Raw genomic sequence first — 17,924 nt, forward strand, 5'->3', positions numbered from 1 at the left:
AGCGCAGCAACGTCCCAGCCTCTGCTATCTCATTCCAACGGTCGTCCAATTGACGTCAGAAGCGAACTGCAGTTGAACCTTCTTACAGGAGACAATAGCGCTGTGCCAGTGGAAGAACGACTTCGCTTTCGTCTGGTGCGAAGGTCTTTTGCTTCAGGCCTGCAGGCCTATGCGGGTAACTTGCATGCAGCTGCGTGACGTTTGTAACGCTACACGACATCAGCAAATTGCACATCTTTAAAATGATGGACAACGGGTATTTGAAATCAATTGGTGTCAGCGACGAACTTCGAAATAACTCCACTTCATTTTTGTTTCTCAGCATGAGCGAAGCTTAGTGCGAACAGTTGCATGATTTGTCCGCACTGAAGTCATGTGCGAATGATTAACGAGTTGTTAAGATTGTAACAAACAGAATAGAGATAAGAAGTAAGTCCAAGAGGAAGCCGTAGACGAATTCCTCCGCCGCATTTACCCACACCCCAGAGTAGCGCGAGCGGCACGCACTGGTCCAAGTGGGGGCTATAGGCGTTCTTTCTTTCTCCACACGTCCCCTGTGCAGAGGTGGTATACTGTATTAGATGCCTCCCATAAACTCAGCGTGCTTGCAAGCTGTTCCAGCGCCAAACTGCTCCTCAACGCCGAGACGTATGTACATGTAAGGACGCTGTGACTGCCATTCTCCTTGATCATCTTCCTCAAACATAATAGTGCCAGAGCAGTTAACGTTTTGTTAGGAGCTAGACGAAGCAAAGGCAACTGGAATCAACTGTTGTATGATCAGCTAGTGTAGTCATTTCCACCCTCCTATCTTAGTAATCATGTTGCTAAACATGGCGTGGTTCTAATGAGTAAAGGACTTTTGTTGGACAACATTAACGCTTTTTGGGAAAAGGGCTTGTGCCATGCAGTTGGAAAAAATGCCTGGTTGTCACTGCCGTGAACTTGATCCCAGTGATGTGCCAGTACTTGGTAGCAGAATGAAGGCAATGGGACCTGCTGGTATGGGTATGCCGGCTGGCGCCAACACACGGGCTGTTCATTCGTGACATCAGGCGGATGCGATGACCATTACGTATGCTTGGAACTATTACTTGGTCTTTTAAGTTGTATCCCATTTTCAGAGATCTCCACAGTCGCCCTGGTACGGGCAGCTTGTAAGAATCCATGGGAAAAACTAGTCCAAGGGAGACCGTAGCGCCATCAATATGGATGACACATACACATAGCATACACGTGCTTCTATTCCTTCAGTGCTGTATTGTAACTTGAGTGTTTCACGGATTTCCCAAAGGCTTCAAAGCAGTGTTTCCGTGTGCCCTTCCCCAATCTGCAGGTACATGAACAAAGCGCAAGTGGGCATTTCATCTTGATAAAGCAGTGTAGTCGAGCTAATGTGGGCCCAGTGTGGGGTGTCTTTCAGACCGTGTTGGTTGAGCTCGGTACGTTTTGACTATGAATTCCAGGCAGGGAACACATGTTCGAGATGCCAATGACACAACCCATGCATCTACACGGTACACTGTTGTTCCTGTTGATAATGATCTGCCTTCAACATGACTTTATTGTCTTCTTTCGTCGTTTCACCAGTCATGTTACTTGCCAAGTCGAGCTTTTTGGCCTCGATTTGGTTCTGTTGCCTGTTGGACATAGTTTGAGTGCCGAAGCTGTACGGACACAGCTCAACCCAGGTCCAACTAGGTGTCCATCGCAGTCTGTTCCATGTGGCTGTGCTCATCCTGTCCCGCACATCTGACGCAGACGAAACCACACGCAGCAATAATCAGGCCCTGCAGGGTAGAAATTACGCATTATCATCGTCTCGAAACCAATGAGTCGTAAACTACTGATATTTTAGTACTCCTGGCTTGGAACAGTTCAAGTCTGTTGAAGATGTGAGGTCTGTAGTCGCCTCAAGTGACAAACACTACGACACTCTACGGTCGGTGCTTCGTCTGCTAGCTTCGGTATGGGCGCTTTCTTCCCAAGTCCCCAAACCAGGGCTACAGGAGGGGCTGATCCACTTCAAACCTTGACCTGTTCTGAGGAGAAGGCCCGTAAACATTTAGGTTGCCTTCCTTCTTTGCTCTCGTCAGCAACACGCGTCTAGTGGTCTACCCGTACCCTGTCCCATTTGCCAGGTAGTGCATCCGTGATCATGGTGATTCACAGGACTGGCCGACTGGTAATGATGCTCTGAGCAGCGAGGAAACAGGCCTGCCACAAAGAAGCAATCGAGCTTGCGACACATCCTCCGTGGCACATGCTATCGCCTGCTTCCTTTGGACAGGACGCTGTCCTCTAAACCTGGCATTGTGCGACGCTCTCCAGTGTCCCGGTTTCGCGTTCATATCTACACAAACAGTAGAAAATTCGAAGCCAGTTGTAGCAGCGTCGAAGCGAAGAAGAGCGCTAATTCACCTTCCTTCGCCCATTGGCTTTCGTCTTCGCCAGGTTCTGTCAACGTTAGTTTCCCCGTAACCGATGCAGTAAGTCCCTAGTCAGCAGTGTATCGCTCTTATAGTGGATAGCTGAGTGCCTCTCAAGAAAGCTATCAACCAAAACTCGTTTCATGCTGTGAAAAAATTGAAAGAAAATGTCGCGTTGTTCTCTTGTTTGGTTGTAACACGAAGTATTTTGGTGTTTGTTGTTTTCGAATGCAAATGGCGTGTTCTTTGCGACCAGATATTCTCCGAGCGTGATGTTGCAGGAGGAAGCCATGAACAGCGTCGTTGACACCTTACTAGTTCCGCATTGCACAGTGACAAGCAACAACGACAGTCCTCTGAGCGCTGCCACTAGTCCACCTCTTCATCACGCCGATCAGTCCGCAGCTGACAACAACTCGCCGACGTACGGACTTCGGCGCCGCTCTCGACTCGGACAGTTGAACTGCGGACAAGTGTTCGATTGCAGTTCTCTGCGGGTGACTGATCAGCAGCAGCAGCAGCAGCAGCAACCGTCGATGACGCTGACCCCGACTAGCAAGGACTCAGCTAATGAGTGGGAGCATCCGACAACGTCCTCACCTGTCCAGCACGGCTCGTTGTGCAATAGAACAACGGCAGAGTCGGACGCCGACAGCCTGCTATCCTTTCAAGCCGGAACCAGAACGGGCTACCAAAGTGCCTTCCATCCTCGTGAAGCCAGTAAAACGGGTAAGGTTATGAGATTAAATTCCGAGAATATCCTAACCCCCCCCCCCCATTTCCGTGTTTTGTCAACTTTTTTCTCAAAGGGCGAACATTGGTCCCATCTGGTAAACTATTACAGATATCTAGTCACAAGAGCTTCAGGGGGCTATTTGCAGGGGTAAAAGCGATGTTGTGATGGTGGATGGTTTATCGGGGATTTGATGATGGTCTACACTAGGTCAGCTGGCAACACTCTTCCCACTTGTCGGGAGACCAAACGCTTCATGTATTCAGTCATTGCCGCCAAATTCTCTGCTGCAGTCAAAGTGCATGGCAAATAAAATGTTATTGTTGATGCCATGGACTCTGAAAAACACCTCCCATTGCTTCATTCTGAATTTACAAGCTGGAATCTGGAGCGACACACCTGTGGTAGAAGTAATGAAATTAGCGACTCGAAAGTGCCATTTCTAGATATCTTAGACAATGCTCGCATAATGACATTGTCGTTTTGGTCATCTTGCACACTACAGTATTTTAGAGATGATGTGGAATCTAGTGATGTGTGACTTGTGTGACCGATAGCCGCCTAGTAATCATTGATATCGTGCGTCTCACCCACCCAGTGTTATGCCTGGTGGGAACAGTGCAGCCTGAATCTGCTTATTGCTACCCACACACACCTGCATGGCTAATTTACAGTGTTGGTGAACCTGCACATTGCTACCCATCCCATGCGGCAGGCAACTTTGACGAGGCCAGCAAGTTCGTGTATGCCTGCAAAGCATAGTATGGCGCCCATACCGAAGCTAGCCAGAACAAGAGTTGAGTTAAATTTTGCCTCGCCACCAGCATCTACTGTGTGCTTACATGTAAAGCCACAGGGTGTCTGCGCAGGTTTACTTGTTCTGGCTGGGTGCACACAGTGACAGATGACAGGTGCTGTTTTGCTCCAATCAGTGGCGCTAGCAGGAAACACCCTGGCCGTAAAAGAAGTCCCGTCGACCACCTGAACGCATGGCTCACACGGTAGATGCAGTTGTCGGTCATGGACCGATGCCAGCAGCAAACATCAGGTGTTAGCGTGTGGTTTGGGCGAACAAAAAGGTCCTACTAACCACGTAGAAAATCCACAATCGTGATGTCTACTGCTAAAGGGATATCATTGAACGGTTTCGCTGAATCATGTTCCCCAAACACACAAAATTAATCATGTTTTGAACAAGTTCTGACGGTAAATATCTACGTTGGAACATGCCCAAGCTTTTCTTGGTACAATTCCTTTAGCACCACAAGCTCACACACGTAGTGAGCCAAGCTCACGTGCTGAGGAAAGCATGAGAAGTTCAGCGCACCACTGTTTGTGAGAAATGTTGGTTATTCGTAGTGGGTATTTCTACACCAAAGCCACACATCAGGTAATGATATCTGATGATTGGAGCTTGAAAATCGATTCTGGAAACACAGAATTTCAAATCTCTAACAAATTGTCCCTGTTGCGTGGTGTTGTCTGCGGCATTCATACTTTTCTTAGCCACCAGATAATGTTCTGGATCATAACGAAGCATACAAATATGCAGCAGAAGTCGGCTCGAAAGCATCATCAAAGACATTTTTTAAACACGCGTTCGTCCACAGTTCCAGTGTCCACAAAGAACAGCTGGAGGGTAGAAGGCAATGGTAACCAAGTTCAAAGACGGGGCAAGAACAGGCGTAGGGTCTCGGCAGCATCATCGATATTTCGTTTTGATCCAGGACCATCCAATCTGCAAGTCCTCCTACAAGTTGTACACCTGGTGTGCTGGGTCCTTCATTGGAAGTCCAGCATCCAGGCATCCTGGTTGTGTTATAACACAACCAGGATGCCTGAATGCTGAACTTCCAATGTGTGTCATGGCTGTGAACTTCTTCATGCATGGGTGAGCAAAGCTGAGGACTTTGGTCTAGTTTCTATCCCAATGCATATGTGGAGTTTTGAATCATTAGCTGTGCAATATCCTGGATGTCTGACATGTTTGGCACTTTGTGGCAAGCTCTACAGGCATATGCTGAAAATCATGAATGCATAGTTATGGTTGTATGAGGCCTCAGCCATCCAGTATAAAATGCACCTACCAGGATAAGAGCGAAGTTGATACAGAGAGAGAGTGCACTCATTTGTCGTTAGCCGTGCATGATACTCTGTACATACATGCATCCATGTGCGGTGATCAGCACATTGTACATATCAGTGTGGCCGTGCACATGCATTCATTGTATCTAGCCATGTGAGGCAATCAACATAGGTATTTCCACCTGTGGTCATGTCTATATACAAATTGTAGCCATGTACATGATCGTATAGTGTGCACATTGCACAGTTAAGTTAACATGCCACTTACATTGTTGTACTCCACAATGGCCAAGGTCAAGTGCAATCAGAGCTATCAGCAACTGCAGTGGTTTAACAGGTGTGGTCAGAGATGCCTCTGTTGTCAATGGAAGGTGGCTGCTCTCATGGCCTTTTGCTCATTCAAAGAAATGTTATTTCTTACACCTCAGCTTTGTGTAGATCTGACCATAGGAGTGCCAAGCCTCCTTACAGCACCTCATTGCCTCACTATTAATTGGATTTTTTCAATAATTATCTCATGGCATGCCAGAATAGCTGGCGTCCTGGAAGTTGAACAGCAAATGCTGCTGCTGGATGTATGTATGTTGCGAATACAGTGATGTAATAAGAACTGGCCCAGAGCACAGGCTTTGTTTGCACTTTGGGCCCGATCTCATCTACTTCTGAAGTAACAGTACTGTGCATGCTCAGCTGTACATTTTTGAATGTGCATCACCTGTAATACCGTATTTCCCCGTAAGTTAGTACGTACCAACTTTCGAACTTAGCAGCCACATGAGTACTAACTTTCGGGGGTGGTACTGTCTTTTGGGGAGTACTTTTTTTTATCGGGGGTAAATGACACGCAGTGGGAAGCCTGCGCAACTCTAGTGTCCGTGCATATGATGTATGTACTGTACGGTGTCTGTACATGTAGGACGGGTACGATCTTACCATCTCGGGGGGGAACTGTCTTTCGGGGTGATAACCTCGGCAGTGGAAAGTGTATTTTTTATAGGGGAGTACTAAGTCATTGGGGAGAACTAACTTACGGGAAAATACGGTAGTTATCTTCTTGATTAAAATTCTGGGAAAAGAAGTTTTAAAACTCGGATGCTGAGCCAATAGTGTTAAACGTAAGAAGAAAGGAGGAGGGGGGGGGGGGGGTCATAACTCGTAACTTTTTGGTTCTTTCTTCTTATTGAAAGAAGTTTCAATTGCCTTAATATCCGAAATGCAGCCATTCCGCCGTTTTTGCGTGGGACTCTTCCACATTGGACCGATACGTATTTTCTGCATTTTCAGATGGGGGGAGACGGTTGCCGATGCATACACTATGTATGGATGTCTCATTTTTCCATCAGTTTTGTAAGAGTCTGGGGAGCCTGTATTGCATCTTGTCAAGATGGATATTGGTTTTCCAATCCTAACCTTTGGAAGCAGACATGCACTGCAATACATGCATTCTTTTCTTGTCCGGCGTTCCACTTTTACCTGCAGACAAGGGAGGAGCGAAGAAACGGTCGTCTCGCAGAAGCATAGGAAGCATGCCATCGCCTTCAAAGATACGCCAGGCTCCGATACAACCGTACCATAACAAGTTCAGTGAAGACATCAGCAAGGATCTCTACAGCTGGTTGAATGCTCATTTAGAGGTAGGGAAAGCGAACGTGCGTGTTGTGTGGACGTCTGGAAAGCAGACAAAGTTCATTTTATCCAGTGCGATACATGTAAAGATCAGGCTCTAACTTAAAATCCATTTTTTGGAGACAATTGTGAGTCATATTTGCCTTTTGTTTTTTTCCCGTTGCAATGGAGTACGCTGATTATCAGTCCTAGGGCATGAATTTCTCTAACTTCACTGTTGTTTTACCGTCCTGCTCCGGCACACTCCTCAATACCCGTAGAATTGAATTCTATCTCCCAGAGCAAATATTGTCCAGTTGCAATCATCACAAAGATAAGAGGGTTGACACGGTCTTGTCCAGAAGTTGCCATCATGCCCATTCTCATCAGTTGAGTATGTGGGAAATATGGCTAAGACAGTTAGTCCTATTTGCACAGCATAGAATGGCGGAGATAAATGCTTGGCATGAACGATAGACTATAACTTGGCTTATGAAACAGGGTGTGTGTGTGTGTGTGTGTGTGTGTGTGTGTGTGTGTTTGTGTGTGTGTGTGAGGGAGAGAGAGAAAAGTACAAGTGCATTTGGATAAGACTTGATGCCGTGGAATGATGCCAATAGCAACCCTGTTGTTCGCTGTTATCATTCTTTTTGTCTTCAAATTCTTTACTTGACTTCAATATTACCAAAGAAAGAGGACATGCTCTTCAATCCCGTTTGGAATTGCTCATGTATACTTAGCCTCTCTGCGATCCATTACTTTTGTTATTCATATTTGGAGAACGCAAGTACCCTCACCATCAAAACTTAGTTATCGAGTCGAAATGCTGTTCATCACTCTTCCTGCTCCATTGCAATATATTCTATAATCAATGTATTATCCAGACCTCACCAGCACGAAAAGACATCAGTCTTTGAAAAGCCCTTCTTTGGCTCAATACCTGTTGTGCGTGCGTGTGTGTATGTTTGTGTATGTGTGTGTGTGTATGTGTATGTGTTTGTGTGTTTGTGCTTTCTGCGTGGCTTTACTGCAGTTCCCATATCCTACTGACGAGCAGAAAGCTGAGCTGTGTAAGCGCACAGGACTAAGCAAGTTGCAGCTTCGTTACTGGTAGGTCCATCCAAGGCCTAGTCTGCTCCACCTGTGTCCAAGATTTCCAATTCACAGGCATTATCCATTACAGTGGACTCAGAAGAATTTCTGGGGAGGCCTGGGCTCACCCCTCCGCATAGTAAGCATGATGCCATGTGTCGCGGCAAGTTGCAGTTCAGCGCGGCTCTGCCCGTCACTCCGGTGCAAGCGCACCTAAAAGACAGTGCCCGCGGTGACAGTCAATACCCGTCTACACAGTGGAAGCATGCTGCTGTACTACCGTACATGTGCCACGGTATAAACTCTTCTTCATGTCCTTCACAGACCAAGGTTCTGTCGGCAAGCAGACAGTGCATGAAGAGACACGAGCAAAATTCTCCTTCTGTACCAGTACTCCTTGTGAAAACAATCTCTGTATTTGGAAGGAAATTCCTGATATTACGTGAGTGGTACTGTCAACAGCTTGCGATTTCTGCAAGCTACAGACCAAAAAATCACCCACGAGACCAAGACTCACTCATGAAAACAAATGTGTGGGCCATGCACTGTCACTGAAGTCACGTGGCCTATCACGTCTCTCAAGACTACCGTTTTGCAAACGGTTTTTTGCCAGAACCTGTCTCAAAACCTGATTCAAACTCCGGAATTAGTGGGTTCTGTCCATGAACTCTGTGGTTTGATTAACCTAACCTTTCCTGATTTTTGGACAACCTGCTTGAAAGTATAACTCTGTAGCGCATGGTCCACCTTTTGTTGAAGCAGACCTGAAAAAACTTGGCAGGTTGTTTTGCTTGGGATGACAAAATCCGAAAATCATAATCCAAAAACGAACATGCCTCTCTCGTTTTAGTAGTCTACTATGCGGCCACAGTTCATCAGATGGCGTTGGTGTGTCTGGCAAAGAATAAAATATGTGCTCTTGCATTTAAAAATCTTCTCTCTCTCCACTCTTGGATTGAGGCTGTTTACAAGTAAAAATTACCGTTAGGGCGGAGCTTTTGCACTGAGCTAGCAATAGTTCAGAAATGGTACCCATTGGTTGTTTGAAATACTGGTCCAGGTACATGTAGAAATCGGTCATAGTGTTGGCGGCTATAGTAACATATTGATTCTACTGATAGTCACCGCACGATTCAAAAGCAAAAGTATATTTTACAGTCTAATTCCATCGGGTACAATAATAATAGGGTGTAGCAATAGACCGGCTATTGTGATCAAACTCTCATATCAAAACCACCTGACTGCACACATTTTGGATCGTTTACAGTAATACAAACACTTCCGACGTTTCTCACACACGCCATTGCCAGTGTATGCCGTGTAAAAAGAAGAAACAGTAACTTATCGTGTCCGTTGGGAACTCACCACGGCCGCTGACACCCGGTAAACCCTAGCGGCAGATGCAGCGCCTAACGGTGGGGGTGAGTGGACAAGTCTCACAACCACTGGCATGCCGTGTAGATCTACACTAGCACTGTCAGTGTAGTGCACAGTCACAGTCGAGTCTGTGCAAGTTCCCCCACATACTTACCAGTATGTACGTGTTTCTTTACGCACCAAGTATAGTGCAAATAATAAGTGTTTTTTTCAGTAGCGCGTCTGCGTGCACTGTGCTGTACATCAGGCTCGGGGTCTCACGAGCACGCATCTCATATGCATGACGTCATGACTTACGCCGTAAAGTTTAATAATCGTTTATAGTGATCAAATTTCGCTCATTCAAATACCAACGCTATAGCCGATCTCTACCTGCACTGAAGAATGGAGTGGTATGCCGATGTGTGGGATCAAGGGGAAACTGATCTTGAACACTATAACATTCCTGTTTATGTGCAGGTTCACCAATGTCAGACGACGGACACTTCCTTCGCTGATACAGTCATGCAATGAGGATCGTCAGCGGAAAGGCATGACCGTGATCAAAAGCCGATCACGCTGGGAGAGCGATCCCCGCCAGCCCCCAAGCAAGGATGGTGGTGGCATCCACAATGGAAACCGACACGTCCGGATGCCCGACATTCCACAGGTGTACGGCGGAACTTTGGACAGTGGCACGGCGGCTACCAGTGAGAAGTACAACGGCCTTTGGAGCTACTCTGTGCAACCAATGCCAGCATCGTCGACGTCCACTGCAGCAACAAGCACGGCAAACACTGGCGACAAGCTCAGCCATCCGAACACTCCCATGGCATACTGCCAGCTGCCCCCGTCCCAGCCGCTCTGGCACACCGCATCTGTTGCAGTTGCCCACGTCCGCAATGCAGTTTATCCAGGTAATTTCTATGCCACTGCTACAACAATCATTGTGTATGAGTCACTTGCATATTGTTGTTTAGGGTGGGGTGGGCAAACACCTCTGGGTCTTGCACGTATTTTGGCGATTAACGGCTACAAATCCAACTGAGATAATGGCTCGCCTAACAATTTTATTTTGCTGCAATACTTGCAAGGACTCTCTGAAAAGTAACTGTTTGTCACAATGACTATGTCTGCTGCACACTAGTAGCCAGCAACGCTGAGATTCATTTCAATCGAGTGGTTACTGCGCACTATTCGCGAATTCCATAAGCAAATCACAGCTGCTTTGTATTACACAGACACACACACACACAGACACACACACACACACACACACACACACACACACACACACACACACACACACACACACACGCTCATTGAATAAACAAAAACAGAACGCTATATGACTTCGGGCATTTTTTGAATCATGTTCGTTTTCTATTGAGCTGTATAGGGCAATACGGATTTTGACCTACAGTCCGTTTTGTTTGCTTGATTGACAGGTATGGCGTACGATGGCCTAACTGCCGCAGCAACTCCTGGCTACAATTCTGCACAAAGTCACCCACCGCAAACATCACAGGCCGTACCAAGTAACGGCAGCACGTCGCACTTGGCCCCGATCGTCTTCACACCGGCGTCGCCTCACGCCCAGCTCTCCTTCCAGGCCCATGCATCTGCACTGTACTCGCCGATGGAGATCGTGCCGACGGCCGCAGTGCAGTCTATGGGGTACCCGGCAGCGTACACCTCTCAATCTCCAATGGCTCAGCCAAGCAATGGCTACACCAACTCAATGCCACCTGCACTCTAATGTCAGTTTGACAGCGAACTACAAGTACGTTAATGACAGGATATGAGTAACAGGAAACGAAGCTTTCCTCTGAACTAATTCAAAAAGAAGTATGTGATTATGGGTATGGTACTTTTCTGGACAGCATTTAGTCCTTGGGATCTTCCAAATATTAGTAAATAAGTCTCTGCCGTTCATCCACGCATCTTCGGAAATCTCCAATGAATTTATAACAGATTTAGCCCTGTGTTCAGCATGCCACCACATTTACTTGCTTATCCAGCTGCACAAAATCCAAATAGAACAAATTTGAGCCCTTTCACCATGCATTTAGCAATAATTCTTTGTCCACAGTTCTAATTGAAAATATATTATTGTATATTGAGCATGCTTGATCACTTCTTCCTACATATTCCCACACTGCCAAATTTGTTTATCCCAATTCATGTTAGGAAGTGAGATTTTTTTCTGATTTTCTTTTTCCATGTGGGCATATGATGTTTAAAGTGCGACGCGCCGATGATTGTGATAAAACTTCGATAGCGGCGTTGTGTGCGCTGCGATAGTTTCAAGCGCTCATGCATGCAGCGCTGAGAAGCCGTGGAGAATCACCATCAGACCTGGAATGTCTGTAGCATTCGTAGATGAACATACCAGTAGGTGGCCAGCACGCGCTGTGCAATGGTTACGCTGGAACGTCGTGCATATATCCAGTCTGACATTATGCCGTGGATATGAATGTAACATTTTGACTTTGTTCTAGAGTTGTGGATCTCCACGAAAAGAAATTATATCCATGCAGCAATGCCGCGATCTGGGAGAGGAATGCTGTATTTGTCACGTGCTTGGGAAATTGATCGTGACACAGAAACTACGCAAGGTCAATGCTATAATAATTGTAGGTCTAGCGTGTTTTAAAATGTTTTTTTTTCGGATATGGATAGTGTACATGACAAGATGATAACTGTGGCTGTATATCATTATGTATTTTTGCCAAATTGAGCAATGTGCCGAGAGCACACATGCAGTGACGGTGTACTATAGGGCATCATGAGTCCAGTATTGGCCGGATACTTTCTTATGAGGTGAGGTCATATGAAAGACGGCCGGAATAGAGTGTGATGGCAGCTCTAAGTCAGCCAGGACTTTGGAGCTAAGCCAGGAAGAGAGACATAGTATTGGTGAAAGGGAGCAACGACGCCTACTAGTATTGCCATTGATAACAATGTCCTTCGGCCCAATGCTCTCACCGGGTTAATGTTCCCTCATGGAGCTGAATAGTATGATGTAGCAATGCCGTCATCACACGTGTCAGGAAGAGTTATATTATTACGCATTATTCTGTCCACAATGGACGAAACAGTTCTGTCCTCAGATTGAGTATTATTCTGTTCATATAGCCGGAGTTACGCGAGGCTCCTGACAATAATATGGCCAAGAAAAGCTGTATGGTGTAGATACGGAATGCTGTTCTAGAAAGTGGATACTGTACATTTTGGACATGAAGGCCATAACACCATAAAACACGGCATAATGATAACACCCTAAGGAGTGCAGTGTCCAAGCAAGCGCAGTTAGTTTCAACACACAACAGACACACACAGAGATTGTGGAGAACACATGTACAGTGCTGGCAACTGAAATCCGACCCCCTTGCCGGAGCGCCGCGCCGGCAAGGGGGTCGGATTTCAGTTGCCAGCACTGTACATGTGCAGTATAGTAGGTTACACTCACTTTACACTCAGTTACAGTGTTTTGAGGAGATACAACAAAAATGGTCATGCTGGGATTATAACATAAGCCACAAGATGTGAGGTAGGCTACAGTCAGAACAAGTGCCAGTGGGCTACTAGTACTATGTGGCATGCAAGATAATGTAGGCATGCAGAACTGGGTGCTTGAAAATCACTTCCGTGATCAGATGTCAACTGGGCCATGGGTGACCACTGGTGGCTTGATGATCAGTCGTGGAGTACAACTGGAACGTGTCCAGAATGACAGGCTCGATAATCTGATGCACTGCTACACTGCTACACTGGGAGTGGAGGTGGTCAAACTAGTTACTTCCTTTCGACAACATAAGTACGTGGCAGAGGAAAACACTATTACACAAGAAGGCAACCCTACCATGATGTCTCGACGCAAAACACTGCACACTGCCGTCCCTAGCTATCCATCAAATCCTGGAGTTCTTCCTGAGTTCGCCCCAACGAGTCCGCTGCTTGCTTCCACATCTCTTTCCACACGTCGCTATCCTCTATGGAGTTGTCAAGGACTTTCTCTAGCCGGGTGATCTCGTCTGTAGCTATCCTGGCACGCTTGCGCTCTGCCTCCAGGTTTTCTGAGCATTTGCCTATTCTCTCTTCTAGTTTTTGTTCGCAGACACGTGCTGTGTTCATGAGCCTTTCTTTGGCATTGACATTTTCGTCCAGGTCCATCAACTTCGCTGTTAGAGTAGCTGAGCGCTTATTCGATTTATCCTCTCTCTCCTCGTTTTCCTCAGCTATGTCCTCTAGCTCTCCGATTCTTCGCCGTAGCTGCCCTAGTTCATCCTCTTGCGAATGCTTGCTTTTCGATGCAGACACACGACGTTGGTGCTGTCCAGTATTTTCTTGCGCCGCGGCTACTTCGCCAGGCGTGGAGGTCATTGCCGCGGGGCCAAGCCCAAGGGCAGCCCCTGCCTCCCGCTGGTTCTTCTGCTGAGTCATCTTGCCTCGTCTGAAGAACTCCTCCGCTTGGAGTCTGCGAAGTTCCTGCTCACACTCATCAATTCGCAGTGAGGCGCGCTCGGCCTTTTCTTGCACCGCTGTGAGGCGAACGTTCTGCTCCTCAAGTTCGGTCTCACGCAGTTCCACACGTCTGAGTAACGCAGACAGCTTGCTCTGCCGAGCTTGTTCTAGTGCCTCTGCAGCCTTCAGGCGCTTCGACAGCGACTCTTCGTGCTGCATGGCTGAATCTCTCTCCGAACGAAGGCATTGCAGTTTGCCGCGTACGTCAGATGCGTCCATACTCGGACGTGAAGGAAAATCGGTGTTTGCTGAAGCAGAAACTACTGAAACACTGGCATGTAGATTTGAGGCTCTGTGGTCTCTGCACTGGCTTAGAGTCTGGCGGTCACCGTACTGTACATCCCCAGCTAGTGCCAGTGGCAGAGAGTGCGAAATTCAATACTGGCAAGTATTTGATAGCACAGGGAGTTCGGAAAAGAAGAAATTATTATTTGGAAGAGAGATGAAGTTGGCTTGCGCCTAGTATGAGGATGAATGATGCACCGTGAAAATCTCGTGTCCTAGTGTGCCGACTACAGCATATGATCTACGCGTATACGCTTGTGCTTTACACAACAGGCGGACGGACATTTGCATGCGAGGTGGTGGAAGCCTGCCGTTATCACATCCTCGCACAAGTTGCTTCCATCTGTACTGTGGTCCTCGTGCTCAGCGCTGGTATCAGACAGTACTAATCGTGAAAGAGTGTAGCTAGCATCAGCATCAGCAGCAGCAGCAGCATCAGCAGCAGCAGCAGCAGCAGCAGAACAGTCTACATGGTCTACCTGTCTGCAGAAATAAAGTCTCTGGAAGTGGAAGAATGTTAGTGCAGAACATGCAGTGAAGACGACCAGCTGCTATGACCTATGTGCTGTGTGGCGCACAACAACAATGTAAGTAGTTATCTAGTAGTAGTACTAGCCACATTTCATTGTATCATGGTGGAGTTGGGGTACGGATATACTCTGCGGCTATAGTATAGGCTATGGCTAGTAATCACCCCGTGGACAAAAGGACATTAAAACAGGAGGGAGGTGAAGCGGACAAGTACGTGTAGAAGCATGTGGATGAGGCAAGAGAAGAAGAATTAGCGAAGCGGATAGGTATTGTACGTAGCAATAACAAAGTAAATGAATATAATACGAGTGATAAAATCGATTTCCAAGAGACATTCATGAGGGAAATACGTATCTAATATTGACTGAGTACGAGGTCAATATAGGAAACGAGAGAGCTTGTAAAAGACCTCGGCTTCACCTTGCTCTTTTACTCGGCTTTTATTTCCTATATTGACCTCGTACTCAGTCAATATTAGATTTATCACGACTAACCAAAGCATGTGTTCAATCCCTAAAAAGGAGTCAAATATAAGCAGTCAATATAGCCATAAGGAGTCAAATATGCAGGAATATTTGACTGCTTAGGTATGGCAAAAATCTGTGTGAGTCAATACTAAGGGAGTGATACGTCTCAATAATGAAATCTAGCAATACATAACAGTATAATACGTGTATGAGTAGATCTACTGGAATGTACAGAAAGGTTCAATGAAGTGTGAATTAATAACGGAAGAGAAAACAATACTTTCTTGATCGTCATTGGAGAAATGTGACAGTGGTGTTGTGACTTCAGTGTATCGCAAACAAACCTTTACGATAATAGTACATTGCATGTTAATGATTCTTATTGCTTGTCCCCGTATATAACTAGTCTTGTATGTAATCTGATCGAGCGTTCTAGGCGCATTTGCTCGCCCAGTTAGCTTCAGGAAGAGCCATCTTTCCTAAGGAAGGTTTTCGTTTTTAACCCTTTGGGCTCCTCGTGTGCTCCGGATGGCAGTCGTGAGTCCGTTAAGTGTCAAGTTCGGAAGAAAGCTTGTGTTCCTCGTTGGAACAACCAACTACTTACTTCATCCCATGGAAAAGTTGTCAAACAACTTACTTTGCTACCTCCTTCACGCCAGTCTTCACTGCAGTGCGTGCGTTCACGGTGAAGAAGGACCTTCTCCCTACCCAGCTAAATGGCCACATGATCTACATGTATCATTTTGAATATCGACATTGTGATAGCCGATATGTGGGAAGAACCCTTCATCACCTGAACCCACGGCGTGTCAAACAACATACCAGTAATACCACTTCATATTATCAGACAGTGCTAGGGCCCTACGTCAGATTTTAGCGAATGGAGTAAATGATTTCGGATACCAACCTAGGCGTTTGCCCGTCATCTCTGACTGCACTCCTCGCACAGCCAACATCGAAAGTTTTTAGAAACAGGCAGAGGACTCCCAAACACTTTGCCATTGACCATCATCAGTGAACTAACTCTGATGATGGTCATGCAGTATTGCCACAGTGATCATCCTCGTCGTGGGCAACAGAAGTGTCCCTGTCCTGCTAAGGTGGTTGTCCCTTGGCTCATTCGTATCATTCTTTGGAATTAGCACTAGCTAAAATCCACGAACCTTCCAAGTTGGAAGGCCGTTGGTTAGCGCTATCGAGCAGTGCTCAAGCTGACTTTCATGCCGTGGAATGTCTCAGTACGCATTGTCAGTTTTATGCTAGATTGTGCACGTCTGACTGTTCAAAATCTGGTTTTGTTGGTGGACTCGATCGCATAACTTGTGCCCACATTTTCCATGTTACAAATTTGTTCCTTGGCTCACCATCTGAGTTCTATGCTCTATACTTTTTTATTTTATTTTTACAATGATCACAGATCACAGGCAAAGACAAAAAATGCATAGTGGGAGCATAGTGATGGTGAGGCTTTTTGCCCTCAGCCGACCTGAGGTCTCGACGTCATGGGGACATAAAACGCACCAAAACTCCTTTTTTAAACCCATTGGTATGTAACATCTTTTTCCTCTTATAATCACGCTGATTTTGGTCACCTCCTTTTCCTCGCGCTATTGAAATGTTATACCTCCATCACGTCTGCCCTCTTTTCTCAACAATCTCTGTATAATTATATTCTAGTGAATGCCAGTCTTGGTCATATGCTGTCTGATGAATGCTTCACACGAAACTCCCAGTAACGGCGGAAAAAAGATTTGTTTGCTTCATTGCTGTGTGATCATTGTATACAGAATGTAAATGTAACTACACTCCCACTGTATCAAGAACTTCACACTTGTTGTAACGTTGTATGATTATGTGTTACTGACAAGTAGTATTCTCGCTATTCGCGACACTTAGGATTTGTACTTTTGTGCTGATATCGGCCAGTGGCCACCTTGGGATTTGGATGATTGTGTTATCGACTACTGACACCTACATGTACCCTGTAATACTATTTCACACTGTAATAATGTTCTGTATGCGATGGCCCAGGTTGTTTGTCTGTCTATTGGCTCCGGCTGATCCCCTATTCTTAGTTGCGGAGAATAACCCTCAATAAAGTCACCTTCGCCCTTCGGTGAACTCCAATTTCACGTCAATGTACCTGTGCACATAACAGCATGCTGTCTCCTCAAGAAACTGCAACACGAGCCGCCTGAAGGATACCGCCCTGCAATGGATGGTCAACTACCTCACCCATCGCCGTCAACGTGTTCGTGTCGGCGACGCCTTCAGTGAGCAGGGGTGCCCTAAGGATCCGTTCTAGGCCCCCTGCTGTTCTTGATCTACACCATTGACCTGCCCTCTGTCTGCACCAACTCGAACACAAAGTGCAGCCAATTTGCAGATGACACGGCGCTCATCGCAACACACCAGAGCCGTTTGACATCGGAGTTGTCCCTGCAGTCAGCCGTTTCAGCTGCCGCAGCCTGGCTGCGCAGATGGCACCTCCTCGTCGACGCCTCAAATTTCAAAGACCGTTCGTTACCTTGTTGTTCACACCAAACCACCAACTCAACATCACTCTTAACGACACACCCCTAAAGCAAGTCAACAAACACCGTCACCTTGGAATCATACTACAAAACAACCTCCAATGGAACTCACATGTCACGCACATAATAAACAAATCCAAAAAACTCCTTCACCAACTTCGTAAAACACGAGGCCAACTAAATTAACACCCCCAGTCTGCTCGTAATCTACACCGCCTACATTCGCCCGGTTATAGAGTACGGCAGTCTCGTGTTATCCAACACCACCCGCACACAGAAG

General features: G+C 46.4%; 2 protein-coding genes across 3 annotated transcripts; one reads left to right on the forward strand and one right to left on the reverse strand.

Moving 5' to 3' along the window:
- The first annotated feature begins 306 nt into the window (after positions 1–306).
- LOC135804491 (Iroquois homeobox protein 5a-like) lies at positions 307–11,550 on the forward strand. 2 transcript variants are annotated; one of them, XM_065318373.1, is made up of 6 exons: positions 307–658; positions 2,686–3,158; positions 6,727–6,881; positions 7,886–7,962; positions 9,781–10,217; positions 10,749–11,550. In XM_065318373.1, exons 1-6 carry the CDS (start codon positions 582–584, stop codon positions 11,057–11,059), a joined length of 1,530 nt encoding a protein of 509 aa, XP_065174445.1. In that variant the 5' UTR covers positions 307–581; the 3' UTR covers positions 11,060–11,550. The 2 variants fall into 2 exon arrangements, with proteins under 2 accessions (XP_065174445.1, XP_065174446.1); XM_065318374.1 differs by lacking the exon at positions 307–658 and adding an exon at positions 2,357–2,489.
- Positions 11,551–12,093: 543 nt separating this feature from the next.
- Positions 12,094–14,298, reverse strand: LOC135804494 (uncharacterized). Its single transcript, XM_065318375.1, has one exon. The coding sequence runs from the start codon at positions 14,044–14,046 to the stop codon at positions 13,204–13,206; it is 843 nt and encodes a 280-aa protein (XP_065174447.1). The 5' UTR covers positions 14,047–14,298; the 3' UTR covers positions 12,094–13,203.
- Positions 14,299–17,924: the final 3,626 nt, after the last annotated feature.

The sequence above is a fragment of the Sycon ciliatum genome, chromosome 1 (assembly GCF_964019385.1).
Source record: "Sycon ciliatum chromosome 1, ocSycCili1.1, whole genome shotgun sequence".
Taxonomy (NCBI): domain Eukaryota; kingdom Metazoa; phylum Porifera; class Calcarea; order Leucosolenida; family Sycettidae; genus Sycon; species Sycon ciliatum.